Consider the following 27768-nt stretch of genomic DNA (forward strand, 5'->3'; position numbering starts at 1 on the left):
AGGCAAAATCCATGTCTTAGTGACCTCTATGTTACATACAGAAAGAAAAAAGAATCTCACTGTAGATGGGGAGGGAGCCATGGCTGGTGTTTATCTCCATTTCTTAGCAATGTCTTTGGCAGTGTCTCCCTACTTCATCATCGCAGACTAAGCAAGGATGTACAGGTGGTGTAAAGGGTGAGTGAGGTGGACTGCTCTATTTATATAATATTGAAACAACATGATCTGGAGCCTTGTGATCCAATTGTCCAGCTGGAGTCAAACTTAAAATCAAGTAACTCTAGAGTAATTTCCATGAGTCCACCACTCTTCAACATCCTCATAAATGAGTTGCTGTGAGGTGGTCTGGGGTCCCTCGGGGAGGAAGATCACAGACTTAGTAAACCATGGCCAATTCAGGGCTACCAAGATATTTAAAGGGCTGGAAGGATTTTTCAGAGAGGACTCAGAGAGCTGGGACTTCCAGGAGACATGGCTGAATGGGGTTGTTACAAGTCAGCAATGGCACAGGTGAAAAAAGGTGGAATTCCATGGGCAGAACAGAGAAGCCTTTCTTAATGTGAGGTTGGTCACAGAGTGGAAGAGCTGCTGGAGTGTCTGTGTGCAGGGAGATGAAAACCTGAAGTGTCCATGGTTCTGGAAATCCTTCTCTGGTTAGTATTCCTTGAGCACAGAGGATGGAGGCCCTTGCAGCACTTCCTGAGTTTCTCTGAGGGTGGATGATAATGTGATTGTTTGTGTGGTTTGAGAGTTCTGATGGGAGGAGATCTTGTCCAGCATATGCTTGCATGGAGAGACTTAACCAGAGCAGGGAGCAGGAGAGCATTGTTGTGTCAATGCTTTGGTATGGCAGAAGATGTGATTTTGTCATGTTCTGGATGATTATGATTCAACCCAGCTTCCTGTGGCAGTCCTGGTTGTCACTGTTGGGGTTCTACTTGTTTAGGAAGGTGTTCTGCCCCTTTGCCATCCACGTTATGGGTGAGGGTGTGAGAGGTTTCAAATTCAAAAAGAGGAGGAGACATGTAAGACTTTGATGCAGGAAAACTTTATTGAGGCATAAGACTTTAAAGGCAAGAGAGAGAATTTGAAGGGATCCAGAGTGAGGTGGAAGTAGAGAGACCATCAGCCAAGGTGCTTTGCTTGCAGGAGCTGTTGGCAGAGGCCAGAGCTGGTGGTGTCAGGGGTGGTGCTGAGGGCCCTTAGCAGATGTAGCCGCCCCTTCTGCCATAGCAGCCCAGGCCTCCCAGGCCGTAGCCAAGGCCAAAGCCAAATCCGCCAGAGATGGACTGTCCCTGGGCATTGAGCTCAGTGCCCAGAGCAGCCGAGGAGGTGGATCCGACGGCGGTGTTCTGGGGGAAGGAGGTCATGATGGGTCCTGGCAGGGTGACCAGCACAGGGGAAGGGTTGATGATGACGCGGGAATCCTGGCATTGCAGGGCACAGGGCTCGTTGCAGCTGTTGGCCAGCGGGGTGGGTCCGCAGGGACTGCAGATGTTGTTGCAGGCCATGGGTGCGGTGTGGAGGGTGCCTGGAAGAGAAGGAATGAGTTTAGACAGGGTTGTGGGCATGCGAGGGGCAGTGATGCAGGACAGTGAGGTAGTGTGGAGGCTGTTGTGGGGCTTTGGGGAGGCATGAGGTCATCTGAGTCCGGGGCTTTGCGTGCTGGAAGAGAGGGGCCAGTGTTGCAGGCGGAGGACAGTCAAGGGCTTGAGGCTTACCTTGTTGTTGGCAGGAGCAGGAGGCGAAGGTGCGAGGAAAAGTGTATGAGGGAGAGAGGCTCTGGGCTGCCTTTTATGCTGGTTCTGGATGGGCGGGTCAGCCCTGTCCCATGGCCTTGGGACATTTTGCAGGCCACAGTTCCTGGCTGGCTCAGAGGGGTGAGTCCTGAGGTGGGGAGTATTTTCCATCCCACAACTCTGCTGTGTCATGTCCTACTTTTTATTCTGTGTCCATCTGACATTGACAGCAGCTTTAAAATGTGAGTATTAGAGAACAAAGGCTGTTGATGGTGATGACCATGGTTTTTTTGGAGAATGTAGATGTGACCAAAGCTTTGGACCATTGGTTGAGAACAGTGAAGCCACCCAATGTCCCATAGGTGCTGTGGTTTGTGGGTGTCTTGTGGAGAGGCTCCTCATTCCCCCACAGCCATGTCAGGCCCATCTGGGCCTTGCAGCTCTTCTGGGGATGATGGGTGTCCCCTTCCATCACATTCTCTCCCACCCTGTCACGCTGCCAACTTTCTAAACCTGTCTATATACCCGGCCTTTCCTGCTGGATATGGCCGGTCAATCCCTGTGATTGGGGGATTCCTCTTATGCTCTGCAATGTCTTGTGGTATTTTCATCTGTTGTGTGTTTCTCAGCTGGCCCCAGCTGGGTCATACTGTGGGGTCCCATTGCTGTGCTCTGAGTGAAACCTAGAATGAAAACTGGTGAAGGATAAGAAGACGACATGAGAAGGGCAGCTGGAGGACCTGGTACATTCCGTTTTTAGAACAAACGTGTTGATCTTTTTACTCTCTCAAGTGACGTGAATGAAAATCCTCAATTTTTCCAAGCCCAGCCTGGCGAGTCATGAGCTGGGGACTGTTTTCCTTCCTGCAGCTCTGCAATTCCATGTCCTCATCCTGTGCTTGTGTTCATCTGACCTTGGCAGCAGCTTTAAAGTGAGAGTTGGTGTTTGGAAGGATTTACTTGGAAGGTACATGTCACAGAAACCAGAATAAACCACAAATGCCTCTGAAAATTGGGTGTCATGTGTGAAGTCAACCCATGGGACACGTGTGCTTTGGTTTGTGGTTGCATTTGAGAGAGAGATCCCATTCCTTTACAGCCTTGTCAGGCTGCACTGGGCTTTGTGGCTGTGCTGGGCATCAGGACCTTCCCGTTGCAGTGCATTTACTCATTCCCACCTTGCCCATGGATTTCCAGGGAGCTTGTTCCTGCAGACAAGGATGGGACAATTTTTCCCCTCCAAGGCATTTTCTAGTGCAGGTCATACAAGATGATGTGAGACAGTGAGAGTTGAATTTGGAGGGCAAAATCCTGTCTTAGTGACCTCTGTGTTACATACAGAAAGAAAATTTGTACTGTGGCTTATGAGGAAGCCATGGCTGGTGTTTGCCTCCATTTGTAGCAATGTCTTTGGCACTGTCTCCTACTGCATCATCGCAAACTATGCAAGGATGTAGAGATGGTGTAAAGGGTCAGTGAGTTGGACTGCTCTATTTATATCATATTAAAACAACATGACCTGGAGCCTTATGATGCAAAGTCGTGCTGGAATCAAGGGTCAAATGAAGTAACTCCAGAGTCATATCCATGAGGCCGACACTCTTCAACATCCTGAAAAATGATATGAATCAGTGGGAAAAGTTCTGGCGTGCCGAGGGGAGGAAGCCCAAAAAGGTAGTGAATCAAGGCCATTGTTCTGTCCAGGGGCAGTAAGATATTTAAAGGGCTGGAAGATTGTTCAGAGAGGAGTGAGAGAGCTGGGACTTTCAGGTGACAAGGCTGGATTGGTGGCAGGTTTTACAAGTCAGCAAGGGCAAGTGAAAACAGATGGAATTCTAAGGGCAGAGCAGACAAACTTTATTTAGTGTTAGGGTGGTCAGAGAGTAGGAGAGGTGCAGGAGTCTCTCTGTCCCAGGAGATGAAAACCTGAACTGTCTGTGAATCTGGAAATCCTTCCCTGGAAAGGCTTCCTTGAGCAGAGGGGATGGAAGCGCTTGCACCACTACCTGAGTATCTCTGAGAGTGGGAGTTATTGTGATTGTTTGTGTGCTTTGAGTTCTGATGGGAGGAGATCTTGTCAAGGGTATGCTGGCATGGAGAGATTTTGCCAAAGCAATGAGCAGGAGAGCATTGTTTTGTCAAAACCGTTGGTATTGCAGAAGATGGGATTTTGCCATGTTCTGGATGGCCAGAATTCAACCCTGCTTCCTGTGACAGTCTTGGTTGTTACTGGTGAGGTTCTACTTGTTAAGGAAGCTGTTGAGACCCTTTGCCATCCACGTTATGGGTGAGGGTGTGAGAGCGTTCAAATTCAAGAAGATGAGGAGCCATGAGACTTTGATGCAGGAAAACTTTATTGAGGCAAAAGAATAAAAAGGCAAGAGAGAGAACTTGAAGGGATCCAGAGTGAGGCGGAAGTAGGGCAAATATGAGCCAAGGTGCTTTGCTTGCAGGAGCTGTTGGCAGAGGCCAGAGCTGGTGGTGTCAGGGGTGGTGCTGAGGGCCCTTAGCAGATGTAGCCGGCCCTTCTGCCATAGCAGCCCAGGCCTCCCAGGCCGTAGCCAAGGCCAAAGCCAAATCCGCCAGAGATGGGCTGTCCCTGGGCATTGAGCTCAGTGCCCAGAGCAGCCGAGGAGGTGGATCCGACGGCGGTGCTCTGGGGGAAGGAGGTCATGATGGGTCCTGGCAGGGTGACCAGCACAGGGGAAGGGTTGATGATGACGCGGGAATCCTGGCATTGCAGGGCACAGGGCTCGTTGCAGCTGTTGGCCAGCGGGGTGGGTCCGCAGGGACTGCAGATGTTGTTGCAGGCCATGGGTGCGGTGTGGAGGGTGCCTGGAAGAGAGAGGGGTGAAGAAGGGCAGGTTTGGGGGAGTTTGAGGTGTGAAGTTTGAGAAGGGCAAGAGAGTGTGGGGGCTGTGGGGAGGCGTGAGCTCTGCTGAGGCTGGAGCTGAGCAGGCTGGAAGAGAGGGGCCAGGGGTGCAGGAGCAGGAGGGTCCTGGCTTGAGACTCACCTTGTAGTCTGCAGGAGCAGGAGGAGAAGGCTTGAGGAGAAGTGTGTGAGGGAGAGAGGCTCTGGGCTGGCTTTTATGCTGGTCCTGAAGGGGTGGGACAGCCTTGTCCCATGGCCTTGGGGCATTTTGCAGGCCACAGTTCCTGCTTGTCTCAGCGTGGTGAGTCCTGAGGTGGGGAGAGTTTTGCATCCCACGACTCTGCTGTGTCATGTTCTGCTTTTGAGTCTATGTCCATCTCACCTTGGTGGCAGCTTTAAAATGTGAGTATTAGAGACCAATGGATGTTGATGATGATGTTTTTTTTGTAGAGGGATGTAGATGTGACAAAAGCTTAGGACATTGGGGTGTTAACAGTGAAGTCACCTCCTGGCCCTGGTGTGCTGTGGTTTGTGGGTGTCTTGTGGAGAGGCTCCTCATTCCCCCACTGCCACGTCAGCCTCATCTGGGCTTTGCAGCTCTTCTGGGGGTGACATGTGTCCTCTTCAATCACATTCTCTCCCTCCCTGTCCCATTGCTAACATTCTAAACCTTTCTATATGCCAAGCCTTTCCTGCTGGGTATAGCAAAACAGTCCCTGTGACACCTCACCTGCTGCCCAGTGTCTTGTGTTGGTTCATCTGTAGCATTCATCTGAGCTGGCCTCAATGAGGTCACACTGTGGGGTCCCATTGCTGGGCTCTGAGTGAAACCTAGAAAGGAAAACTGGTGCAGGAAAAGTAGACTTGAGGAGCAGTTAAAGGAACTCTGGAAATTTTTTTTAAATGGCAAGGGTTGAACTTATTCCACTCGAGAGGTAATTGAATGGAAATTGTAACATCGTCTTTGTCTGTCTTGGACTTTTTAGCCTTGATGTGGGGAATGTTTTCCTTCCCACAATCCTTGATTGTCATGTCCTGCTCTTGAGGCCGTGTCCATTTGAGCTTAGTGTCAGGTTTTAAATGTGTGGATATTTGGGATGGTTTCTTGGAAGATGTGTGTCAGAGGAACCAAAATACACAACAAAAGCTCAGGAAAATTATGGATGTCATCAGTGAGGTAATTTTATGGCACTTTTGTCCTTTAATTTCTGGGTACGTTATGAAGAGGGGCCCCATTCCTGACTGTAGACGTGTCAGGCTGGTGTGGGCTTTGCAGCTGTGCTGTGCATGAGGAGCTGCCCCTTCCATCATGGTCATTCCTCCTTTAAAGTGTGAGTGCTTGAAACGAAAGTCTGGTGTTGATGGTGTCTGTCAATGAGCACTGAAGACGTGACCAAGATTTGGAGAGGTGGGGTGTCATGTGTGAAGTCAGCCCGTAGAACTCATGGTATTGGGTATGTGGGTGTGTTATTCAGTGGGGCCCCAAACTCTCCCAGTTCAGTCAGGCTGGTCTGGGCTTTGCATCTATGCCAGGTGTGAGTGCCTGGACATTTCCATTCCTTGTCAGCAGTGGGAGAGTTGCCTCCTCAGCGTGTTGGCAGATGATGGTGGGTCTGAGGCTTCTCTTGGCTGTTCAACCACTCAGAGGGGCCTCAAGACTGAGGTTTAAAGGAATCTCCCAAAGTTTAGGCAAGAGAAATGAGAAGGTCTGCATCTGGACAGGAATTGCACTTGACCCTGACTCATGCTGTGGGCAGAGATTCTGAAAAGTGTCTTTTGTGAGCAGGACCCTGTGGTGCTGATTGAGAACAGAGTGAACAGCAGGTTGTGATGGGGAATTCCATCAGTGGGGTGTCACCTGTGTCCAAGAAAGATTTCAGAAACTTGTTGCCATGAAGTCAGGAATAGTGGCCCTTCCTCTCTTTGGAGCACTGGTGAGATCCCTACTGTGCAGTGGTGTAGACAGTTCTGGCCTCCACATGGGAAGAAGCACAAGGGGTTAGTGGACAAAGAGCAGTTGAGGGCCAGCAGATACTCAAGGGCCTGGTGGATCCTTGCTAGTGGAGAGACTGAGCGAGCTGGGACTCTCAGAAGACAAGGCTGGGCAGGGTGGTGTCACCCCTGTGTGGGAACGCAGCAGTTCTCAGCACTGCACACATGGAGGAATAGAAGGCACATGCACCATTGAAATTAGGTGGAATTCCATAGGCAAGGGACGCAAGAGTTTTTCAGTGTGTGTGGATGGTTCCAGAGTGTACGAGGCATTGGGGTCCCTCTTCTTGGAGGTCCAAAACTGAACTGGACATAATGCTGGAAATACTGCTCCTGCTGGGCCTGCTCAAGTAATGGGGATGGAAGCATTTGAACTGTGGAGTTCCTGCCCAAGTGCATGATGTTATTCCTCTGTTCACAGGGAAGACTTAAGAGTGCTGCTGGGAAGAGAATGTTTCAAGTGTATGCTGGCCTAGTGTGATTTTGGTGGAGCAGTGCCCAGGAGACAATTATTGTGTCAAAGCCTTTGGTAGATGAGGGGATTGCCTTGTGTCATGGTCTGTAAACTTCACCCTTCTCCCGTTTCCCATGTCAGCATTGGTTATTCCTGGTGAGGACATATTTGCTAAGAAATGTTCATTGCTCCCTTTCCATCCAACACAATGGCTGAGTGCTGGCATGGCACAGGGTGAGGATGTGAGACCATTGGAATTCAAAACGGACAGAAAGCAACTCAGTTTGTGGTGCAAGAAAAATTTATTGAAGTGAAAGAATGATGGGAAAGAAGAAGCTGAATGTATCAGGTGTGAGGTGCAAGTAGAGAGACCATCAGCCCAGGTGCTTTGCTTGCAGGAGCTGTTGGCAGAGGCCAGAGCTGGTGGTGTCAGGGGTGGTGCTGAGGGCCCTTAGCAGATGTAGCCGCCCCTTCTGCCATAGCAGCCCAGGCCTCCCAGGCCGTAGCCAAGGCCAAAGCCAAATCCGCCAGAGATGGGCTGTCCCTGGGCATTGAGCTCAGTGCCCAGAGCAGCGGAGGAGGTGGATCCGACGGCGGTGCTCTGGGGGAAGGAGGTCATGATGGGTCCTGGCAGGGTGACCAGCACAGGGGAAGGGTTGATGATGACGCGGGAATCCTGGCATTGCAGGGCACAGGGCTCGTTGCAGCTGTTGGCCAGCGGGGTGGGTCCGCAGGGACTGCAGATGTTGTTGCAGGCCATGGGTGTGGTGTGGAGGGTGCCTGGAAGAGAAGGAATGAGTTTAGACAGGGTTGTGGGCATGCGAGGGGCAGTGATGCAGGAAGTGAGGTATTGTGGAGGCTGTTGTGGGGGTGTGGGGAGGCATGAGGTCTGCTGTGGCTGGGGCTGAGCATGCTGGAAGCGAGGGGCCAGGAGTGCAGGAGCAGGAGGGTCGGGGCTTGAGGCTTACCTTGTTGTTGGCAGGAGCAGGAGGAGAAGGCGTGAGGAGAAGTGTGTGAGGGAGAGAGGCTCTGGGCTGGCTTTTATGCTGGTTCAGGAGGGGTGGGTCAGCCTTGTTCCATGGCCTTGGGGCATTTTGCAGGTCACAGTTTCTGGTTGGCTCAGAGTGGTGAGTCATGAGGTGGGGAGTGTTTTTCATCCTGTAGCTCTACACTGTCATGTCCAGCTTTTTAGTGTGTGTCTATCTGACCTCAGAAACTTTAAATGCAAGTATTAGAGACCAAAGGATGTTGATGGTGATGTTTTTTGTGGAGTGGTGTGGATGTGACCAAAGCTTTGGATAATGAAGTGTCAACAGTGAGGTCACCCAATGTCCCATGTTTGCTGTGGTTTGTGGGTGTCTTGTGGAGCGGGTCCTCATTCCCCCACAGCCACGTTAGGACCGTCTGGGTTTTGCAGCTCTTCTGCGGCTGACAGGTGTCCCCTTCCATGTCATCTCTCCCTCCCTGTCCATTGCCAACATTCTAAACCTGTTTATGTATCAGGCCTTTCCTGCTGGATATTGGAAAACAATCCCTGTGGTCTGAGGTCTCTTGTCTGGTCCTGTAATATCTTGTGTTAATTCATCATTAGCGCTCATCTCAGCTGGTCCCAGGTAGGTTACTCTGTGAGGTCCCACTGCTGTGCTCTGAGTGACACCTTGAAAGGAAACCTAGTGAAGGATAAGAAGATGATGTCTGTGGAGCCCTTGAAGGACCTGAATACATTCAGTTTTCAGAAGAAATGTATTGACCTTTTTACTCTCTCAAGGTTACTGAATGGAAATCAGGATATCAGTTTTTTGTAGCCCAGCCTGACGAGTCATGAGTTCCTTCTGCAACTCTACAATTCCAAATCCTGCTCTTGTGAGCATGTCCATCTCACCTTGGCATCAGCTTTAAAGTGAGAGTTGGTATTTGGAAGGATTTACTTGGTGGATGCCTGTCAGAGAAACCCAAATAAACCACAAATGCCTCTGAAAGTTGGGATGTCATCAATGAGTTCAACCAATGGGACAGGTGTGTTTTGGTTTGTGGCTGCATTTGAGAGAGGGACCCCATTTCTTTACAGCCCTGTCAGGCTGCTCTGGGCTTGGTGGCTGTGCTGGGCATCAGGTCGTGCCCCTTCCAGTACATTTACTCCCTCCCTCCTTGCCCATGGCTTTCCAGGGACCCTGTTCCTGAACTCAAGGATGGGACAATTTTTTCCCCTACAAAGTGTTTCCTCGTGCAGATCATACAAGGTGATGTTGGGCAGTTAGAGTTGAATTTGGAGGGCAAAATCCTGTGTTAGTGACCTCTGTTTTCCATAGAGAAAGAAAGAATTTTACTGTGGGTGATGAGGGAGCCATGGCTGGTGTTTACCTCCACCTCTTAGCAATGTCTTTGGCAGTGTCTCCTCCTTCATCATCCCAGACCATGCAAGGATGTACATACATATGGTGTAAAGGGTCAGTGATGTGGACTGCTCTATTTATATAATATTGAAACAATGTGACCTGGAGCCTTGTGATGCAAAGTCAAGCTGGAGTCAAAATCCAAATGAAGTGGCTCAATAGTTGTATCCCTGTGGCTAACTCTTTTCAACATCCTCAAAAATGACATGAGTCAGTGTGAGAAGTTCTGGGGCTCCCCAGAGGCGGACGCCCACAGACTTAGGGAATCAAGGTCAGTTCAGGACTACCAAAATATTAATAATAAAGGGCTGAAAGGATTTTTCATATTGAACTTAAATAGCTGGGACTTCCAGGAAACCAGACTGGATGGGGCTTGTTACCAGTGTGTGTAAATCCCGGATGGCAGGGAATGAAGCCGAGGGATTACATCTCTTCTCAGTGCCGCACATGTGAAGGAAAAGTCAGCAATGGCACAAGTAAAAACAGATGGAATTCCAAGGGCTGAGCAGACAAGCCTTTCTTCGTGTGAGGTTGGTCACAAAGTGGAAGAGGTGCAGGAGTTTATTTGTCCAGAGAGATGAAAACCTGAAGTGTCCATGGTTCTGGAAATCCTTCCCTGGGTAGCCTTCCTTGAGCAGAGGGGATGGAAACCCTTGCAGCACTTTCTGAGTTTCTCTGAGAGTGAAGGATATTGTGATTGTTTGTGTGGTTTGAGAGTTGTGATGGGAGGAGATTTTGTCCAGCATATGCTTGCATGGAGAGACTTAACCAGAGCAATGAGCAGGAGAGCATTGTTTTGTCAAAGCCTTTGGAATGGCAGGAGATGTGATTTTGTCATGTTCTGGATGATTATGATTCAACCCAGCTTCCTGTGGCAGTCCTGGTTGTTACTGTTGGGGTTCTACTTGTTGAGGAAGGTGTTGTGCCCCTTTGCCATCCAGCCAAGGGTGAGGGTATGAGAGTTTTGGAATTCAAATGAAGAGGAGACATGTGAGGCTTTGATGCAGGAAAACTTTATTAATGAAAAAGCATTAAAAGGCACGGGAGAGAATTAAAGGGATCCAGAGTGTGGTGGAAGTAGAAGGACCATCAGCCGAGGTGCTTTGCTTGCAGGAACTGTTGGCAGAGGCCAGAGCTGGTGGTGTCAGGGGTGGTGCTGAGGGCCCTTAGCAGATGTAGCCGCCCCTTCTGCCATAGCAGCCCAGGCCTCCCAGGCCGTAGCCAAGGCCAAAGCCAAATCCGCCAGAGATGGGCTGTCCCTGGGCATTGAGCTCAGTGCCCAGAGCAGCGGAGGAGGTGGATCCGACGGCGGTGTTCTGGGGGAAGGAGGTCATGATGGGTCCTGGCAGGGTGACCAGCACAGGGGAAGGGTTGATGATGACGCGGGAATCCTGGCATTGCAGGGCACAGGGCTCGTTGCAGCTGTTGGCCAGCGGGGTGGGTCCGCAGGGACTGCAGCGGGTATTGCAGGCCATGAGTGTGGTTTGGAGGATGCCTGGAAGAGAAAGAATGAATTTCGACAGGGTTGTGGGCATGCGAGGGGCAGTGATGCTGGAGAGTGAGGGAGTGTGGAGGCTGTTGTGGGGCTGTGGGGAGGCATGAGGTCATCTGAGCCTGGGGCTTTGCGTGCTGGAAGAGAGGGGCCAGGGGTGCAGGAGCAGGAGGGTCAGGGCTTGAGGCTTACCTTGTTGTTGGCAGGAGCAGGAGGAGAAGGCGTGAGGAGAAGTGTGTGAGGGAGAGAGACTCTGGGCTGTCTTTTATGCTGGTTCTGGAGGGGCGGGACAGCCTTGTCCCTTGGCCTTGGGGCATTTTGCAGGCCACAGTTCCTGGTTAGCTCATAGTGGTGAGTCATGAGGTGAGGAGTGTTTTTCATCCCACAGCTCAGCAATGTCATGTCCTACTTTTGACTCCACGTCCATCTGACATTGGCGGCAGCTTTTAAATGCAAGTATTAGAGACCAAGGGCGGTGCATGAGGATGTTTTTTGTGGAGGGCTGTGTACGTGAGCTTTGGGCAGTGGGGTGCCAACAGTGAAGTCACGCAATATCCCATGTGTGCTGTGGTTTGTGTGTGTCTTGTGGAGAGGGTCCTCATTTCCCCACAGCCATGTCAGGCTCATCTGGGCTTTGCAGCTGTACTGGAGATGAAGGGTGTCCCCTTCCATCCCATTCTCTCCCTCCCTGTCCCTTTGCCAACATTCTAAACCTGTGTATATGCCAGGCCTTTCCTGCTGCATATGGGAGAACAATCCCTGTGATCCCTGTTCTGCTCTCCGATGTCTTTTGTTTGTTCTTCCTGTGGCACTTGTCTTAGCAGGATCCAACACGGTCACACTGTGGGATCCCATTGCTGGGCTCTGAGTGAAACCTGGAAAGGAAACGTGGTGAAGGATAAGAAGAAGATCTGAGGAGCAGTTGGAGGAACTACAGGCTTTCACTTTTCAGAAAAAGATGGTCGACCTTGTTACTCTCTAGAAGTCGTAGAAGAAAAATTTTAACATTGGTTTTGCCTGGCATAGACTTGCACGTTGTGATGTGGGGAGTGTTTTCTTTCCCATAATCCTTCAGTGTCAGATCCTGCTCTTGAGGCTGTTTTCATCTGACCTTGACAGCAGCGTTTAAGTGAGTTGGAATTTGGGAGGATTTTCTTGCAAGATGTGTGTCAGAGAAACCAGAATATACAACAAAAGCCTAGGAACAATATGGGTGTCATCAGTGAGGTCATTCTGTGGCACTCGTGTTGTTTACTTTGTGTGTGTGTTGTGAATATGGGCCCCATTCCACCACAGTCATGTCAGACTGGTCTGGCCTTTGCAGCTGTGCTTTGCATGAGGAGCTGCTCCTTCCATCACAGCCATTCCTCCTGTAACGTGTTGATGGTGTGTGTAAAAGAGACTGAAGATGTGACCAAGATGTGGAGAGGTGGGTTGTCATCAGTGAGGTCATCCCATGGAACTCATGGTTTTGGGGTTTTGTTTGTGTTGTGAAGAGGGGCCCTAAACTTTCCCAGGTGTGTCAGGGTGGTCTGGGCTGTGCATCTGTGCCAGGTGTGAGCACCTGGACTCTTCCATTGCATGTTGGCAGTTGGAGATTTGAGTTGCCTCCTCAGTGAGCTGGCAGATGATGGAGTCTCTGAGCCCCCACTTGGTTATTCCACAAGTTAGCAGGACCTTAAGACTAAGGGTTACAGGAAAGTCCTGCATTTCAAGAGCGGAATATGTGAAGTTCTGCATCTGGACAGGAATTCCATTGTGCCCTGGCTCATGCTGTGGGCAGAGAGTCTGAAAAGTGGCTTTTGTGAGCAGGAGCCTGTGGTGCTGATCAAGAACACAGACCAGAAGGTTGCAGTGGGGAGTTACTTTAGTGGGGTATCACCTGTGTCCAAGACAGATTTCAGGAAATTGTTGCCATGAAGTCGTGAGAGGTGGCCCTTCCTCTCTTTAGAGCACTGGTGAGCTTCTGTGAGGAGTGCTATGGACAGTTCTGGCCTCAACAGCTGAAGAAGCACAAGGGGGTAGTGAACGAAGAGAGGTTGAGGGCCATCATGTAGTGCAAGGGCTGGAGAATCTTTACTAGAGGAGAGGCTGAGAGTGCTGGGACTCTCAGGAGACAAGGCTGGGCAGAGGACTGTCACCAGTGTCCGGGAGCCCAGCTGTTCTCAACAGTGCACACATGAAGGGAAAGGGGGTCCGTGCACGAGTGAAAATAGATGGAATTCCATGGGCAGAGGAAGGAAGGATTGTTCAGTATGTGTGGATTGTCCCAGAGTGTAAGAGACAAAGGCGTCCATCTTCTTGGAGGTCCAAAATTGAACTGGCCATAATCCTGGAAATCCTGCTCCTGCCAGGTCTGCTTGAGCATAGGTAATGGAAGCACTTGCTCTCGAGATTTCCTGCCCAAGTGGATGCTCTTGTTCCTCTGTCCACGGGGAGGACTCAAGAGTGCTGCTGGGAAGAGAATTTTTCAAGTGTCTGCTGGCATAGAGTGACTTTGTCATAGCAGTGCCCAGGAGAGAATTGCTGTGTCCAAGCCTTTGGTAGATGAGGGGATGGACTTGTGTCATGTTCAGGAAGGTCCACTACTCTCCCCTGTTTCCCATGTCAGCGTTGGTTATTCCTGGTGGGGACATATTTGGTAAGAAATGTTCTTTGCTCCCTTTCCATCCCACATAATGGTTGAGTGCTGGCATGGTACAGGGTGAGGATGTGAGACCATTGGAATTCAAAAAGAAGAGGAAGCAACTCAGGTTTTGATGCAAGAACAATTTATTGAATAGAAATAGGGATGAGAAGGAAGGAGCTGAAGGAATCAGGTGTGAGGTAAAAGTATAGAGGCCGTCAGCTAATTTGCTTTGCTTGCAGGAGCTGTTGGCAGCGGCCAGAGCTGGTGGTGTCAGGGGTGGTGCTGAGGGCCCTTAGCAGATGTAGCCGGCCCTTCTGCCATAGCAGCCCAGGCCTCCCAGGCCGTAGCCAAGGCCAAAGCCAAATCCGCCGGAGATGGGCTGTCCCTGGGCATTGAGCTCAGTGCCCAGAGCAGCGGAGGAGGTGGATCCGACGGCGGTGTTCTGGGGGAAGGAGGTCATGATGGGTCCTGGCAGGGTGACCAGCACAGGGGAAGGGTTGATGATGACGCGGGAATCCTGGCATTGCAGGGCACAGGGCTCGTTGCAGCTGTTGGCCAGCGGGGTGGGTCCGCAGGGACTGCAGCGGCTGTTGCAGGCCATGGATGTGGTGTGGAGGGTGCCTGGAAGAGAGAGGGGTGAGGCAGGGCAGGGACATGGGGGTGCAAGGAGTGAAGTGGCAGAAGGGCAAGTGAGTGTGGAGGCTGTTGTGGGGCTGTGGGGAGGGATGAGGGCTGCTGAGGATGGAGCTGAGCATGCTGGAAGAGAGGGGCCAGGAGTGCAGGAGCAGGAGGGTCAGGGCTTGAGGCTTACCTTGTTGTTGGCAGGAGCAGGAGGAGAAGGCTTGAGGAGAAGTGTGTGAGGGAGAGAGGCTCTGGGCCGGCTTTTATGCTGGTTCTGGAGGGGTGGGACAGCCTTGTCCCATGGCCTTGGGGCATTTTGCAGGCCACAGTTCCTGGTTTACTCAGAGTGGTGAGTCCTGTGGTGTGGAGTGTTTTCCATCCCACAACTCTGCTGTGTCATGTCCTGCTTTTGCATCTGTATCCATCTGACATTGGCAGCAGCTTTTAAATGCAAGTAGTAGAGACCAAAGTCTGTTGATGAAGATGTTTTTTTGTGGAGGGCTGTGGATGTGACCAGAGCTTTGGACAATGCAGTTTCAACATGAAGTCACCCCCTGGCCCTCGTGTTGTTTGGTTTGTGGGTGTCATGTGGAGAGGCTCCTCATTCCCCCATAGCCACCTCAGACTCATCTGGGCTTTGCAGCTCTACTGGAGATGACGGGCTTCCCCTTGGATCACATTATCTCCCTCCCTGTCCCATTGCTAACATTCTAAACCTGTGTATATGCCAGGCCTTTCCTGCTGGATATGGGGGAACAATCCTGTGATCCCTCTCCTGCTTTCCAATGTCTTCTGTTGATTCATCGAGTAGCACTCATCTCAACTGCGCCCAGCAAGGTCACACTGTGGGGTCCCATTGCTGGGCTCTGAGTGAAACCTGGAAAGGAAAACTGGTGCAGGATAAGTAGACTTGAGGAGCAGTTGAAGGAACTGTGGACATTTATCTTTGAAAAAACAAGGGTGGACCTTATTCCACTCTAGAGGTACTTGTATGGAAATTGTAACATCTCTTTTGTGTGGTATGGATTTGTGATTTGTGATGATGGGAATGTTTTCCTGCGCACAATTCTGCTGTGTCATGTCTTGCCCTTGAGACTGTGTCCACCTCGCCTTGGCCACAGCTTTTAAGTGAGAGTGGGTATTTGGGACGATTTACTTGGAAGATGTGTGTCACAAAGACAAAAATATGCAACAAAAGCCCAAAGAATTATATGGGTGTCGTCAGTGAGGCCATTCTGTGGCACTTACATAGTTTAGTTTGTGTGTGTGCTGTGAATATGGGTCCCATTCCACCAAAGCCATGTCATACTGGTCTGGCTTTGCAGCTGAGCTGTGCATGAGGAGCTGCCCCTTCCATTGTGGCCATTCCTCCTTTAAAGTGTGAGTATTTGTGATGAAAGGCTGGTGTTGATGGTGTGTGTCTAAAAGGGCTGAAAACGTGACCAGGATTTGGAGAGGTGGGGAGTCATCATTGACGTCAGCCTGTAGAACTCCTGGTTTTGGGTTTATGTGTGTGTTGTGAAGAGGGACCCAAAACTATCCTAGGTGTGTCAGGCTGGTCTGGGCTTTACATCTGTGCCAGGTGTGAGTGCCTGGACTCTTCCATTCCTTGTCAGCAGTGGGAGATTTGCCCCTTCAGCAAGCTGGCAGGTGATGGCATATCTGAGGCCTCACTTGGCTGTTCCACATCTCAGAAGGACCTCAAGACGAAGGGTTAAAGATATCTCCCAATGCTCAAACAAGGGAAATGAGAAGTTCTGCATCTGGACAGGAGTAGCACTTGACCCTGGGTCATGTTGTGGGGTGAGAGTCTGAGAAGTGGCTTTTGTGAGCAGGATCCTGTGGTGCTGATCGAGAACACAGACCAGCAGGTTGCAGTGGGGCATTATTTTAGTGGGGCATCACTTTAGTGGGGCATCACCTGTTTCTAAGACAGGTTCCAGAAAATTGTATCCATGAAGTCATGAGAGTTGGCCCTTCGTCTCTTTAGAGCACTGGTGAGATCCTGGGTGAGGTGGTGTAGACAATTCTGGCCTTGATTGGTGAAGAAGCACAAGAGGGCAGTAGACAAAGACCTGTTGAGGGCCACCAGATACTTAAATGGGCTGGTAGATCTTTGCTAGATGAGAGTCTGAGAGAGCTGGGACTCTCAGGAGACAAGGCTGGGCAGGGGCTGTCACCAGTGTCTGGGAGCCCATCTGTTCTCAGCACTGCACACATGGAGAGAAAGTGGGCACTTGCATGAGTGAAAATAGATGGAATTCCATGAGCAAAGGAAGAAAGAATTTTTCAGTGTGTGTGGATTGTCCCAGATGTAAGAGGCAATGAGAAGCTCTTCTTGGAGGTCCAAAACTGAACTGGCCATAATCCTGGAAATCCTGCTCCTGTTTGGCCTCGTTGGGCAAGGGGGATGAATCATTTTCACTCAGCCCTAATACAGTATGTTATTAGGGCTTCCTGCCCTAATAGAGCATGTTATTCCTCTTTTCACAGGCTAGACTCAAGAGTGCTTCGGAAAATTTTCCAAGTGATGCTAGAATAGAGTGACTTTGGCAGAGTAGTGCCCAGGAGAGAATTTTTGTGTCCAAGCCTTTGGTAGATTGAGGTAATGCCCTGGTGTCATGTTCTGGAAGGTCTCCCATCTCCCCTGTTTTCCATGTCAGCACTGGTTGTTCCTGGTGGAGACATGTTTGCTAAGAAATGTTCTTTTCTCCCTTTCCATGCCACATAATGGTTGAGCGCTGGCATTGCAAAGGGTGAGGATGTGAAACAATTGGAATACAAATGAAGAGGAAGCAACTCATGTTTTGATGCAAGAAAAATTTATTTAATTGAAATAGGGATGAGAAGGAAGGAGCTGAAGGAATCAGGTGTGAGGTAAAAGTATAGAGGCCGTCAGCTAATTTGCTTTGCTTGGAGGAGCTGTTGGCAGAGGCCAGAGCTGGTGGTGTCACGGGTGGTGCTGAGGGCCCTTAGCAGATGTAGCCGCCCCTTCTGCCAGAGCAGCCCAGGCCTCCCAGGCCGTAGCCAAGGCCAAAGCCAAATCCGCCAGAGATGGGCTGTCCCTGGGCATTGAGCTCAGTGCCCAGAGCAGCGGAGGAGGTGGATCCGACGGCGGTGTTCTGGGGGAAGGAGGTCATGATGGGTCCTGGCAGGGTGACCAGCACAGGGGAAGGGTTGATGATGACGCGGGAATCCTGGCATTGCAGGGCACAGGGCTCGTTGCAGCTGTTGGCCAGCGGGGTGGGTCCACAGGGACTGCAGCGGGTATTGCAGGCCATGAGTGTGGTTTGGAGGTGCCTGGAAGAGATGGGATGAGGTTAGACTGGGGTGTGGATGAGCGTGGGGCAGGGATGCAGGAGAGTGAGGTATTGTGGAGGCTGTTGTGGGGCTGTGGGTAGGCGTGAGGGCTGCTGAGGATGGATCTGAGCATGCTGGAAGAGAGGGGCCAGGGGTTGCAGGAGCAGGAGGGTCAGGGCTTGAGGCTTACCTGGTTGTTGGGCAGGAGCAGGAGGAGAAGGCTTGAGGAGAAGTGTGTGAGGGAGAGAGGCTCTGGGCCGGCTTTTATGCTGGTTCTGAAGGGGCGGTCCAGCCTTGTCCCATGGCTTTGGGGCATTTTGCAGGCCACAGTTCCTGGTTGAATCAGTGTTGTGAGTCCTGAGGTGGGGAATGTTTTCCATCCCCCACCTCTGCAGTGTCATGTTCTATTTTTGCATCCATGTCCATCTGTCCTTCTCAGCAGCTTTTAAATGCAGGTGTTAGAGACCAATGGCTGTTGATGAAGATGTTTTTTTGGCAGGATGTGGATGTGACCAGAGCTTTGGACTGTGGGGTGTCAACAGTGAAGTCACACAATGTCCCTGGCGTGCTGTGGTTTGTGGGTGTCTTGTGGAGAGGGTCCTCATTCCCCCACAGCCATGTCAGGCTCATCTGGGCTTTGCAGCTGTACTGGAGATGAAGGATGTCCCCTTTGATCATGTTCTCTCCCTCCCTGTCCCATTTCTGACATTCTAAACCTGTGCATATTCCCGGCCTTTCTTGCTGGATATGGAAGAACAATCCCTGTGTCACCTTCCCTGCTGTCCAATGTCTTGTGTGGGTTCATCCGTAATGCTCGTCTCAGCTAGGCCCAGCATGGTCACACTGTGCGGTCCTGTTACGTGGATCTGAGAGAAACATGGAAAGAAAAATGTTTGAAGGCTATAGAAAGACTTGATGTTCAATTGAAGGAACTGTGGATTTTATTTTTCAAAAAAAAAATTGGTTGACCTTATTCCCCACTAGAGGTACTTGAACAGAAGTTTTAACATCGGTTTTGTGTGTCATAGATTTGTGTGTTGTGATGTGGGGAATGTTTTTCTTCCCACAATTCGTCAGTGTCATGTCCTGCTCTTGAGGCCGTTTCCATCTGAACTTGGTGTCAGCTTTTAAGTGAGATTTGGTATTTGGGGGATTTACTTGGAATATGTGTGTCTGAATAACCAAAATATACAAGAAATGCCTTGGAATTATATGGGTGTCATTACTGAGGTCATTCTGTGGTACTCGTATCGGTTTCTTTGTGGGTGTGTTGTGAAGTGGGGCCTGACACCACCAGAGTCATGTCAGGCTGGTTTGGGCTTTGCAGCTGTGCTGTGCATGAGGAGCTGCCCCTTCCATTGTGGCCTTTCCTCCTTTAAAGTGTGAGTATTTGAGACCAAAGGCTGGTGTTGATGGTGTGTGTCAAAGAGGACTGAAGACGAGACCAAGATTTCGAGAGGTGGGGAGTCATCAGTGAAGGCAGCCTGTAGAACTCCTGTGTTTTTGTTTTGTGTGTCTTGTGAAGAGGCGCCCCAAAGTATCCCAGGTCAGTCAGGCTGGTCTGGGCTTTGCATCTGTGCCAGGTGTGGGTGCCCTGACTCTTCCATTCCATGTCAGCAGTGGGAGTATTGCCCCTTCAGCCCGCTGGCAGGTGATGGAGTGTCTAGATCACCACTTTTCGGTTCCACCATTCAGAAGGACCTCAAGACTAAGGGTTTAAAGGAACCTCCCAAAGTTCAAACAAGAGAAATGTGAAGTTCTGCAACTGGATAGGAATTGCACTGGGCCCGGGATAATGCTGTGGATTGAGAGTCTGAGAAGTGGCTTTTGTGAGCGGGACCCTGTGGTGCTGATCAAGAACAGAGTGCTCAATAGGTTGCAGTGGGGCATTACTTCAGTGGGGCGTCACCTGTGTACAAGAGAGATTTCAGGAAATTGTTGCTATGAAATTGTGAGAGGTGGCCCTTCCTCTCTTTAGAGCACTGGTGAGATCCCATGTGCAGTGATGTGGACAGTTCTGGCCTCGAGATGTGAAGAAGCAGAAGGGGGTAGTGGACAGAGACTTGTTGAGGGCCACCAGACACTTAAAGGGGCTGGTGGATCTTTACTCGAGGACAAGGTGAGAGAGCAGAGACTCTGAGGAGACAAGGCTGGGCAGGGTGGTGAGACGAGTGTGTGGGAGCCCAGCTGTTCTCAGCACTGCACACATGATGGAATAGAAGGCACATGCACATTAGAAAGTAAAGCAAATACCATGGGCAAAGAAGGGAATAATTTCTCTGTGTGTGTGGATGGTCCTAGACTGTAAGAGAGAACGGAGTGCCTCTTCTTGGTGGTCAAAAATTGCACTGGCCATAATCCTGGAAATTCTTCTCTTGCTATGGGCCTGCTTGAGTAAGGGGGATGGAAGCATTTGGACTATGGAGTTCCTGTCCAAGTGGATGTTCTTGTTCCTCTGTTGACGGGGAAGACTTGAGTGCTGGTGTGAAGGGAGTTTTTCAAGTGTATGCTGGCATAGAGTGACTGTGGCAGAGCAGTGCCCATGAGACAATTGGTTTGTCAAAGCTTTTGGCAGATGAGATGATGGCTTTGTGTCATGTTCTGGAAGGTTTCCCCTCTCCCCTGTTTCCCATGTCAACATTGGTTATTCCTGGTGAGGACATATTTGCTAAGAAATGTTCTTTGCTCCCTTTCCATCCCACATAATGGTTAAGTGCTGGCATTGCACAGGATGAGGAGGTGAGATTCTTGGAATTCGAAAAGAACAGAAAGCAACTCAGTTTGTGATGCAAGAAAAATTTATTGAAGTGAAAGAATGATGGGAAAGAAGAAGCTGGAGGAATCAGGTGTGAGGTGGAAGTAGAGAAACCATCAGCCAAGGTGCTTTGCTTGCAGGAGCTGTTGGCAGCGGCCAGAGCTGGTGGTGTCAGGGGTGGTGCTGAGGGCCCTTAGCAGATGTAGCCACCCCTTCTGCCAGAGCAGCCCAGGCCTCCCAGGCCGTAGCCAAGGCCAAAGCCAAATCCGCCAGAGATGGGCTGTCCCTGGGCATTGAGCTCAGTGCCCAGAGCAGCGGAGGAGGTGGATCCGACGGCGGTGTTCTGGGGGAAGGAGGTCATGATGGGTCCTGGCAGGGTGACCAGCACAGGGGAAGGGTTGATGATGACGCGGGAATCCTGGCATTGCAGGGCACAGGGCTCGTTGCAGCTGTTGGCCAGCGGGGTGGGTCCGCAGGGACTGCAGCGGCTGTTGCAGGCCATGGCTGTGGTGTGGAGGATGCCTGGAAGAGAGAGGGGTGAGGCAGGGCAGGGACATGGTGGTACAAGGAGTGAAGTGTCAGAAGGGCAAGTGAGTGTGGAGGCTGTTGTGGGGCTGTGGGGATGTGTGAGGGCTGCTGAGGATGGATCTGAGCATGCTGGAAGAGAGGGATCAGGGGTGCAGGAGCAGGAGGGTCAGGGCTTGAGGCTTACCTTGTTGTTGGGCAGGAGCAGGAGGAGAAGGCTTGAGGAGAAGTGTGTGAGGGAGAGAGGCTCTGGGCCGGCTTTTATGCTGGTCCTGAAGGGGTGGGACAGCCTTGCCCCATGGCCTTGGGGCATTTTGCAGGCCACAGTTCCTGGTTTACTCAGAGTGGTGAGTGCTGAGGTGAGGAGTGATTTCCATCCCTCAACTCTGCAGTGTCATGTCCTACTTTTGAATCCATGTCCATCTGACATTGGCGGCAGCTTTTAAATGCAAGTATTAGAGACCAAGGCATGTTGATGATGATGTTTTTTGTGGAGGGCTGTGGATGTGAGCTTTGGACTGTGGGCTGTCAACAATGAAGTCACGCAATGTCCCTGGTGTGCTGTGGTTTGTGGGTGTCTTGTGGAGAGGGTCCTCATTCCCCTACAGTAATGTCAGATTCATCTGGGGTTTGCAGCTCTTCTGGAGGTCATGGGTGTCCCTTTCCATCACATTCTCTCACTCTCTGTCCCATTGCCAAAGTTCTAAACCTGTTTATGTATCAAGTCTTTCCTGCTGGGCATGGGAAAGCAATCCTTGTGGTTTGGTCACTCTTCTCAGGTCCTGCAAATTCTTGTGATTTTTTCATTCATAGCACTCATCTCAGGTGGCCCCAGCTAGTTCATGCTGTGAGGTCCCACTGCTGGACTCTGAGTGACACCTGGAAAGGAAAACTGGTGAAGGATAAGAAGATGTCTGTGGAGCCCTTGAAGAACCTGAATGCATTCAATTTTCAGAACCACTGTGTTGACCTTTTTACTCTCTCAAGGTACCTGAATGGAAATCATGACATCAGTTTTACCTGGCCAGGCCTGACGAGTCATGAGCTGGGGACTGTTTTCCTTCCTGCAACTCTAAAATGTGAAATCCTGCTGCTGTGACTGTGTCCATCTGACCTTGGCAGCAGCTTTAAAGTGAGAGTTGGTGTTTGGGAGGATTTGCTTGGTAGGTGCGTGTCAGAGAAACCAGAATAAACCAATAAAGCCTATGAAAATCGAGATGTCAGCAATGAGTTCAACCCATTGGACAGCAGGTGTGTTTTGGTTTGTGGCTGCATTTGAGAGAGAGATCCCATTCCTTTACAGCCCTGTCAGGCTGTGCTGGGCTTTGTGGCTGTGCTGGGCATCAGGTCCTGCCCCTTCCAGTGCATTTACTCCCTCCCACCCTGCCCATGGATTTCCAGGGAGCTTGTTCCTGTAGACAAGGATGGGACAATTTTTCCCCTACAAAGCATTTCCAAGTTCAGCTCATACAAGGTGAGTAGGAGCAGTTAGAGTTGATTATGGAGGGGAAAATCATGTCTTAGTGACCTCTGTGTTGCCTACAGAAAAAAAGAATCTTCCTGTGGGTGATGAGGGAGCCATGGTTGGTGTTTACCTCCACCTCTTAGCAATGTCTTTGGCACTTTCTCCTACTGCATCATTGCAGACTATGCAAGGATGTACAGGTGGTGTGAAGGGTCAGTGAGGTGGACTGCTCTATTTATATAATATTTAAACAACATGACCTGGAGCCTTGTGATGCAAAGTCAAGCTGAAGTCAAACTTCAAATGAAGTAGCTCAAGAGTCGTATCCATGAGGCCAAAACTGTTCAACATCCTCAAAACTGACGTAAGTAGGTGTGAACAGTTCTGGGCTCCCCAGGGGAGGAAGACCACAGAATCAGTGAATCAAGGCCATTGTTTAGTTTAGAGCCACCAAGATCTTTAAAGGGCTGGAAGGATTTTTCAGGGAGGACTGAGCAAGCTGGGACTTCCAGGAGACATGGCTGGATGGGGGGGTTGTTCCAAGTAAGCAATGGCACAAGTGAAAAGAGATGAAATTCCATGGGATGGGCAGACAAGGCTTTTTTATTGTGAGGATGGTCACAGAGTGGAAGAGGTGCAGGACTTTCTCTGTTAAGGGAGATGAAAACCTGACCTCTCCATGGTTCTGGAAATCCTTCTCTGGGGAGGCATACTTGATCCTCTTGAGACAGAATGGAAGGGCTTGCAGCACCTCCTGAGTTTCTGTGAGAGTGGATGTTATTGTGATTGTTTGTGTGGTTTGAGAGTTGTGATGGGAGGGGGTCTTGTCAAGGGAATGCTGGCATGGAGAGGTTTTGCCGGACGAATGAGCAGGAGAGCATTGTTGTATCAATGCCTTTGGTATGGCAGGCCGTGTGATTTTGTCATGTTCTGGATGGTCAGCATTCAACCCTGTTTCCTGTTCCAGTCTTGGTTGTTCCTGGTGGGTCTCTACTTGTTTAGGAAGGTGTTGTGCCCCTTTGCTATCCAGCCCATGGGTGAGGGTGTGAGAGCTATGAAATTCAAAAAGAAGAGGAGACATGTGAGACTTTGATGCAGGAAAAGTTTATTGAGGCAAAAGAATTAAAAGGCAAGAGTGAGAACTTGAAGGGATCCAGACTGAGGTGGAAGTAGAGTGGCCATCAGCGGAGGTGCTTTGCTTGCAGGAGCTGTGGGCAGAGGCCAGAGCTGGTGGTGTCAGGGGTGGTGCTGAGGGCCCTTAGCAGATGTAGCTGCCCCTTCTGCCATAGCAGCCCAGGCCTCCCAGGCCGTAGCCAAGGCCAAAGCCAAATCCGCCAGAGATGGGCTGTCCCTGGGCATTGAGCTCAGTGCCCAGAGCAGCGGAGGAGGTGGATCCGACGGCGGTGCTCTGGGGGAAGGAGGTCATGATGGGTCCTGGCAGGGTGACCAGCACAGGGGAAGGGTTGATGATGACGCGGGAATCCTGGCATTGCAGGGCACAGGGCTCGTTGCAGCTGTTGGCCAGCGGGGTGGGTCCGCAGGGACTGCAGCGGGTATTGCAGGCCATGGGTGTGGTGTGGAGGGTGCCTGGTAAAGAGAGAGGGGTGAGGCAGGGCAGGGGTGTGGGGGTGTCAGTGTCGGTGAGGCAGGAGGGCAAGAGAGTGTGGAGGCTGTTGTGGGGCTGTGTGGAGGCATGAGGGCTGCTGAAGCTGGGGCAGATTGTGCTGCAAGAGATGGGCCAGGGGTGCTGAAGTAGGAGGGTCAGCGGCCTGCGGCTTACCTGGTTTTGGGCAGGAGCAGGTGGTGAAGCTGTGAGTAGAAGTGTGTGAGGGAGAGAGGCTCTGGGCCGGCTTTTATGCTGGTTCTGGAGGGGCGGGACTGCCTTGTCCCATGGCCTTGGGGCATTTTGCAGGCAGCAGCTCTTTGCTTACCTAGCCTGGTGACTGATGAGGTGGGGAATGCTTTCCTTCCAACATTTCTGCAGTGTCAGAAATGTGTACAGTTCTTGAGTCTATGTCTATTTGACATTTGTGGTTAGCTTTTAAATGAAGACCAAAATTTGATGATGATGTTTTTTTTCAGGGAGGGCTGACAACATGAGCAAAGCTTTGGACAGTGAAGTGTCATCCGTGAAGTCACTCCACAACACTGGTGTGCTGTGGTTTGTGGCTGTCTTGTGAAGACGGCCCCAGTTCCCTCCCAGCTCTGTTAGGATGATCTGGGATTTGAAGGTGTGCTTGGGGTTACAGATCTGGATCTTTCATTATGTTCTCTCCCTCCCCGCCATGGCTCCATGTCTTCAGGCCTGTCTCCATGCCTTTTCCTTCCTCTTTGACATGGGCAAGTGCTCCCGAGATTTAGGGATGGCCTCCCAAGCTCCCCAAAGCCTTGTGTTGGTTCATCCATAGCTCTCATCTTACCTGGGCCCAGGAAGGTCACACTGTGGGGTCACAGAGCAGGGCTCTTACACAAGGGAAAGGAAAGTGGTAATGGATAAGAAAAAGAAACATGAGGAACAGGTGAGGGAACTGGGGATGTTCAATTTTCAGAAATAGGTTGGCCCTTTTGCCTTCTGGTGTTACCTAAAAGGAAATAATTTTATATTAGTCTTGTTTCCCTTTTATCCAACTATCAGAGAAGAGGGAATGGAGTCAACTTACCCCAGGGGAGGTTGAGTTTGGAAGATGGATTTTCAAGCCATGTCCATGGCTCTCCAGGACAGTGGTTTAGTCAGCATTTCTGGAGGAATTTGGAAGCCATGGAGATTTGGACTTTAGGGATGTTTCATGGTGGCCTTAGAAGTGATGTTAGAATGGTTGGACTTGATGCCGTTTTACATTTAGGTCTTCTACAAATGAAACATTTCTGAGATTTGTGGCATTAACAGATTTGGTTTACATTTGGATCGAATGTCAAGCATCTTTTCCAGCTGAAGGGATTCCATGGGGGTTGGGGGCAGCTGTGCAAGGCAGCAGAGTGTAGATGGGAGCAGCAGCAGGGGAGGGGTGAGCCAGGCCTTTGGGGTCTTGAGGTTTTTCAAGTGCCAAAGGATGAGGCCAGTTCTCTTGGAGGATTTCCCTTGAGGAAATGGTGCTTGGCTGAGCTGTGTGTCTGCCCTGTGCCAGTGACTCAGCCTGGGCATGAGGGGAGAGCTGTGGCTGCTGTTGAACTCAACCCTTTTGTGAAGTCCTGGATTCTCCTTCCTATTCTACAATCCCATATCATCCGAACAAGCCCAAGTGGCCAGGGAAAGCAGTTTGTGGCCTGAGAGTGGCTGAGAGGCTGGTCCCAGAGGCTGGGGATCAGTGGCATGAATTCCAGATGGAGTCAAGTCTCAAGGGAAGGATGTTAAGAGTTGTATCCATGAGGCTGACCCTGCTCAAGATCCTCAGCAATGATGGGGGCAGTGGAGTGTGAAAGAAGAGCAGTGGAGGACCAGCAAGATCCTGAAAGGGCTGGAGAAGCTTTCCTGGAGGAGAGCTGAGAGAGCTGGGATTCCCAGGAGACAAGGATGGATGGGGGTATCATGAGTGTGTGTAAATATCTGATGGCAGGGAATGAGGTGCAGGGAGCCCGGCTGTTCTCAGCAGTGAAGGAAAATGGAGGAGGGCACAAATGAAAATGGATGCCATTCTATAGGCAAAGAAAGAAAGAATTTTTCATTCTTCGAGTGGTCGGAAAGTGGAGGAGGTGATGGAGTCTGTCCTGGTATATCCAAAACTGATCTGTCCATTGTGCTGGAAATGTCGCAGTTGCTTGACTCTGCTTGATCAGTGGAGTGGAAGCACTTGCACTCTAGAGTTTGTGCCCAAGTGAATGATGGTTTTTGGGTTTTTTTGTTTTTGTTTTTGTGGTGAGGATTCAAGAGTCTTGCTGGGAAGAGATTTGTGAAGTGTGTGCTGGCACGGAGTGACTCTTCCAGTTTTATGCCCAGGAGAGGATTTCGTCAAATGCTTTTTTGTATCAGGGAGTGGGCTTGTGTCATGTTTTAGGAGGTGTCCCCGCCAGTCTCTGCTTCACATAATAATCGTGGTGGTTCTTGTTGGTGAGGTATTTGCTAAGAATATTTTGTTCCCCTTTTCCATCTAGCCCCAGTGGCCTGTTCATTCCTAGAAATGTTCTGGGGGAGGATGTGAGAGTGTTGGAATTCAAAAAGAAGCAGAGTTGTCTCAGGCTTTGATGCAAGAAAACTTTATTGAGGCAAAAGATTGAAAAGACAAAAGAAACAAGTGGAAGGGACCATGTGAGGTGCAAGTAGGGCAACCATCTGCTGAGGTGCTTTGCTTGCAGGAGCTGTTGCTCTGTGTCCAATTTCCAGTGTCAGGGGTGGTGCTGAGGGCCCTTAGCAGATGTAGCCGGCCCTTCTGCCATAGCAGCCCAGGCCTCCCAGGCCATAGCCAAGGCCAAAGCCAAATCCGCCAGAGATGGGCTGTCCCTGGGCATTGAGCTCAGTGCCCAGAGCAGCGGAGGAGGTGGATCCGACGGCGGTGTTCTGGGGGAAGGAGGTCATGATGGGTCCTGGCAGGGTGACCAGCACAGGGGAAGGGTTGATGATGACGCGGGAATCCTGGCATTGCAGGGCACAGGGCTCGTTGCAGCTGTTGGCCAGCGGGGTGGGTCCGCAGGGACTGCAGCGGTTGTAGCAGGCCATGGGTGTGGTGTGGAGGGTGCCTGGAAGAGAAGGGATGAGGTACGAGAAGGGTGTGGGGGTCTGAGGGGCAGGAGAGTGAGGGAGTGTGGAGGCTGTTGTGGGGCTGTGGGTAGGTGTGAAGGTGCTGAGGCTGTGGCTGAGCGTGCTGAAAGGGAGGGGCCAAGGGTGCAGGAGCAGGAGGGTTGGAGCTTGAGACTCACCTGGTTGTTGGCAGGAGCAGGAGGAGAAGGCTTGAGGAGAAGTGTGTGAGGGAGAGAGGCTCTGGCTCGGCTTTTATGCTGGTCCTGGAGGGGCGGGACAGCCCTGTCCCATGGCCTTGGGGCTTTTTCCAGGCAGCAGCTCTTTGCTGACGCAGCCTGGTGAGTGGTGAGGTGGGGAATGTTTCCCTTTCCACATTTCTCCAATTCTATGTCCTCTTCTTGAGTCTGTGTCAATCTGACCCTGGCGGCAGCTTTTAAATGCGAGTTATAAAGCCCAAAGTTTGGTGATGATGTTGTTTTTCAGGGAGGTCTGACAACATGAGTAAAGCTTTGGACAGTGAGGTGTCATCCATGAAGTCACTCCAGAACACTGGTGTGCTGTGGTTTGTGGCTGTCTTGTGAAGATGGGCTTCATTCCCTCCCAGCTCTGTTAGGATGCTCTGGGATTTGCAGGTGTACTCAGGGTGATAGATCTGGATGTTTCATCATGTTCGCTCCCTCCCCACCTGGGCTGCGTGCCGGCAGGCCTGTCTCCATGTCTTTCCTTTCCTCTTGGACATGGGAAACCAATCCCTGTGATTTAGGGATGGCCTCCCAAGCTCCCCAAAGCCTTGTGTTAGTTCATTCATAGCGCTCATCTTACCTGAGCCCAGGAAGGTCACATTGTGGGATCACAGAGC

The 27768-nt window shown here is 50.9% G+C and overlaps 9 protein-coding genes across 9 annotated transcripts; all 9 read right to left on the reverse strand.

The window, feature by feature from the left end:
• Positions 1–1202: 1202 nt before the first annotated feature.
• On the reverse strand, positions 1203–1511 carry LOC139587556 (feather beta keratin-like). The gene has a single exon (XM_071421993.1). The coding sequence runs from the start codon at positions 1509–1511 to the stop codon at positions 1203–1205; it is 309 nt and encodes a 102-aa protein (XP_071278094.1).
• Positions 1512–4245: 2734 nt separating this feature from the next.
• On the reverse strand, positions 4246–4554 carry LOC139601022 (feather beta keratin-like). The gene has a single exon (XM_071449710.1). It carries the CDS (start codon positions 4552–4554, stop codon positions 4246–4248), a length of 309 nt encoding a protein of 102 aa, XP_071305811.1.
• Positions 4555–7508: 2954 nt separating this feature from the next.
• LOC139587557 (feather beta keratin-like) lies at positions 7509–7817 on the reverse strand. The gene has a single exon (XM_071421994.1). It carries the CDS (start codon positions 7815–7817, stop codon positions 7509–7511), a length of 309 nt encoding a protein of 102 aa, XP_071278095.1.
• A 2799-nt stretch (positions 7818–10616) lies between these two features.
• Positions 10617–10925, reverse strand: LOC139587558 (feather beta keratin-like). Its single transcript, XM_071421995.1, has one exon. The coding sequence runs from the start codon at positions 10923–10925 to the stop codon at positions 10617–10619; it is 309 nt and encodes a 102-aa protein (XP_071278096.1).
• A 2938-nt stretch (positions 10926–13863) lies between these two features.
• LOC139587559 (feather beta keratin-like) lies at positions 13864–14172 on the reverse strand. The gene has a single exon (XM_071421996.1). It carries the CDS (start codon positions 14170–14172, stop codon positions 13864–13866), a length of 309 nt encoding a protein of 102 aa, XP_071278097.1.
• A 2992-nt stretch (positions 14173–17164) lies between these two features.
• On the reverse strand, positions 17165–17473 carry LOC139587560 (feather beta keratin-like). Its single transcript, XM_071421998.1, has one exon. The coding sequence runs from the start codon at positions 17471–17473 to the stop codon at positions 17165–17167; it is 309 nt and encodes a 102-aa protein (XP_071278099.1).
• Positions 17474–20440: 2967 nt separating this feature from the next.
• Positions 20441–20749, reverse strand: LOC139587561 (feather beta keratin-like). Its single transcript, XM_071421999.1, has one exon. It carries the CDS (start codon positions 20747–20749, stop codon positions 20441–20443), a length of 309 nt encoding a protein of 102 aa, XP_071278100.1.
• A 2746-nt stretch (positions 20750–23495) lies between these two features.
• Positions 23496–23804, reverse strand: LOC139587562 (feather keratin-like). The gene has a single exon (XM_071422000.1). The coding sequence runs from the start codon at positions 23802–23804 to the stop codon at positions 23496–23498; it is 309 nt and encodes a 102-aa protein (XP_071278101.1).
• Positions 23805–26579: 2775 nt separating this feature from the next.
• On the reverse strand, positions 26580–26888 carry LOC139587563 (feather beta keratin-like). Its single transcript, XM_071422001.1, has one exon. It carries the CDS (start codon positions 26886–26888, stop codon positions 26580–26582), a length of 309 nt encoding a protein of 102 aa, XP_071278102.1.
• Positions 26889–27768: the final 880 nt, after the last annotated feature.

This window comes from Agelaius tricolor, unplaced genomic scaffold, assembly GCF_023055355.1.
Source record: "Agelaius tricolor isolate 1412-34295 unplaced genomic scaffold, bAgeTri1.0.p SCAF_2, whole genome shotgun sequence".
Taxonomy (NCBI): domain Eukaryota; kingdom Metazoa; phylum Chordata; class Aves; order Passeriformes; family Icteridae; genus Agelaius; species Agelaius tricolor.

Excerpts from the sequence above, each read along its gene's own strand:
- LOC139587561 (XM_071421999.1), bottom strand. The coding sequence starts at position 20,749 with ATGGCCTGCAACAGCCGCTGCAGTCCCTGCGGACCCACCCCGCTGGCC.
- LOC139587556 (XM_071421993.1), bottom strand. The coding sequence starts at position 1,511 with ATGGCCTGCAACAACATCTGCAGTCCCTGCGGACCCACCCCGCTGGCC.
- LOC139601022 (XM_071449710.1), bottom strand. The coding sequence starts at position 4,554 with ATGGCCTGCAACAACATCTGCAGTCCCTGCGGACCCACCCCGCTGGCC.
- LOC139587558 (XM_071421995.1), bottom strand. The coding sequence starts at position 10,925 with ATGGCCTGCAATACCCGCTGCAGTCCCTGCGGACCCACCCCGCTGGCC.
- LOC139587559 (XM_071421996.1), bottom strand. The coding sequence starts at position 14,172 with ATGGCCTGCAACAGCCGCTGCAGTCCCTGCGGACCCACCCCGCTGGCC.
- LOC139587562 (XM_071422000.1), bottom strand. The coding sequence starts at position 23,804 with ATGGCCTGCAATACCCGCTGCAGTCCCTGCGGACCCACCCCGCTGGCC.
- LOC139587560 (XM_071421998.1), bottom strand. The coding sequence starts at position 17,473 with ATGGCCTGCAATACCCGCTGCAGTCCCTGTGGACCCACCCCGCTGGCC.
- LOC139587563 (XM_071422001.1), bottom strand. The coding sequence starts at position 26,888 with ATGGCCTGCTACAACCGCTGCAGTCCCTGCGGACCCACCCCGCTGGCC.
- LOC139587557 (XM_071421994.1), bottom strand. The coding sequence starts at position 7,817 with ATGGCCTGCAACAACATCTGCAGTCCCTGCGGACCCACCCCGCTGGCC.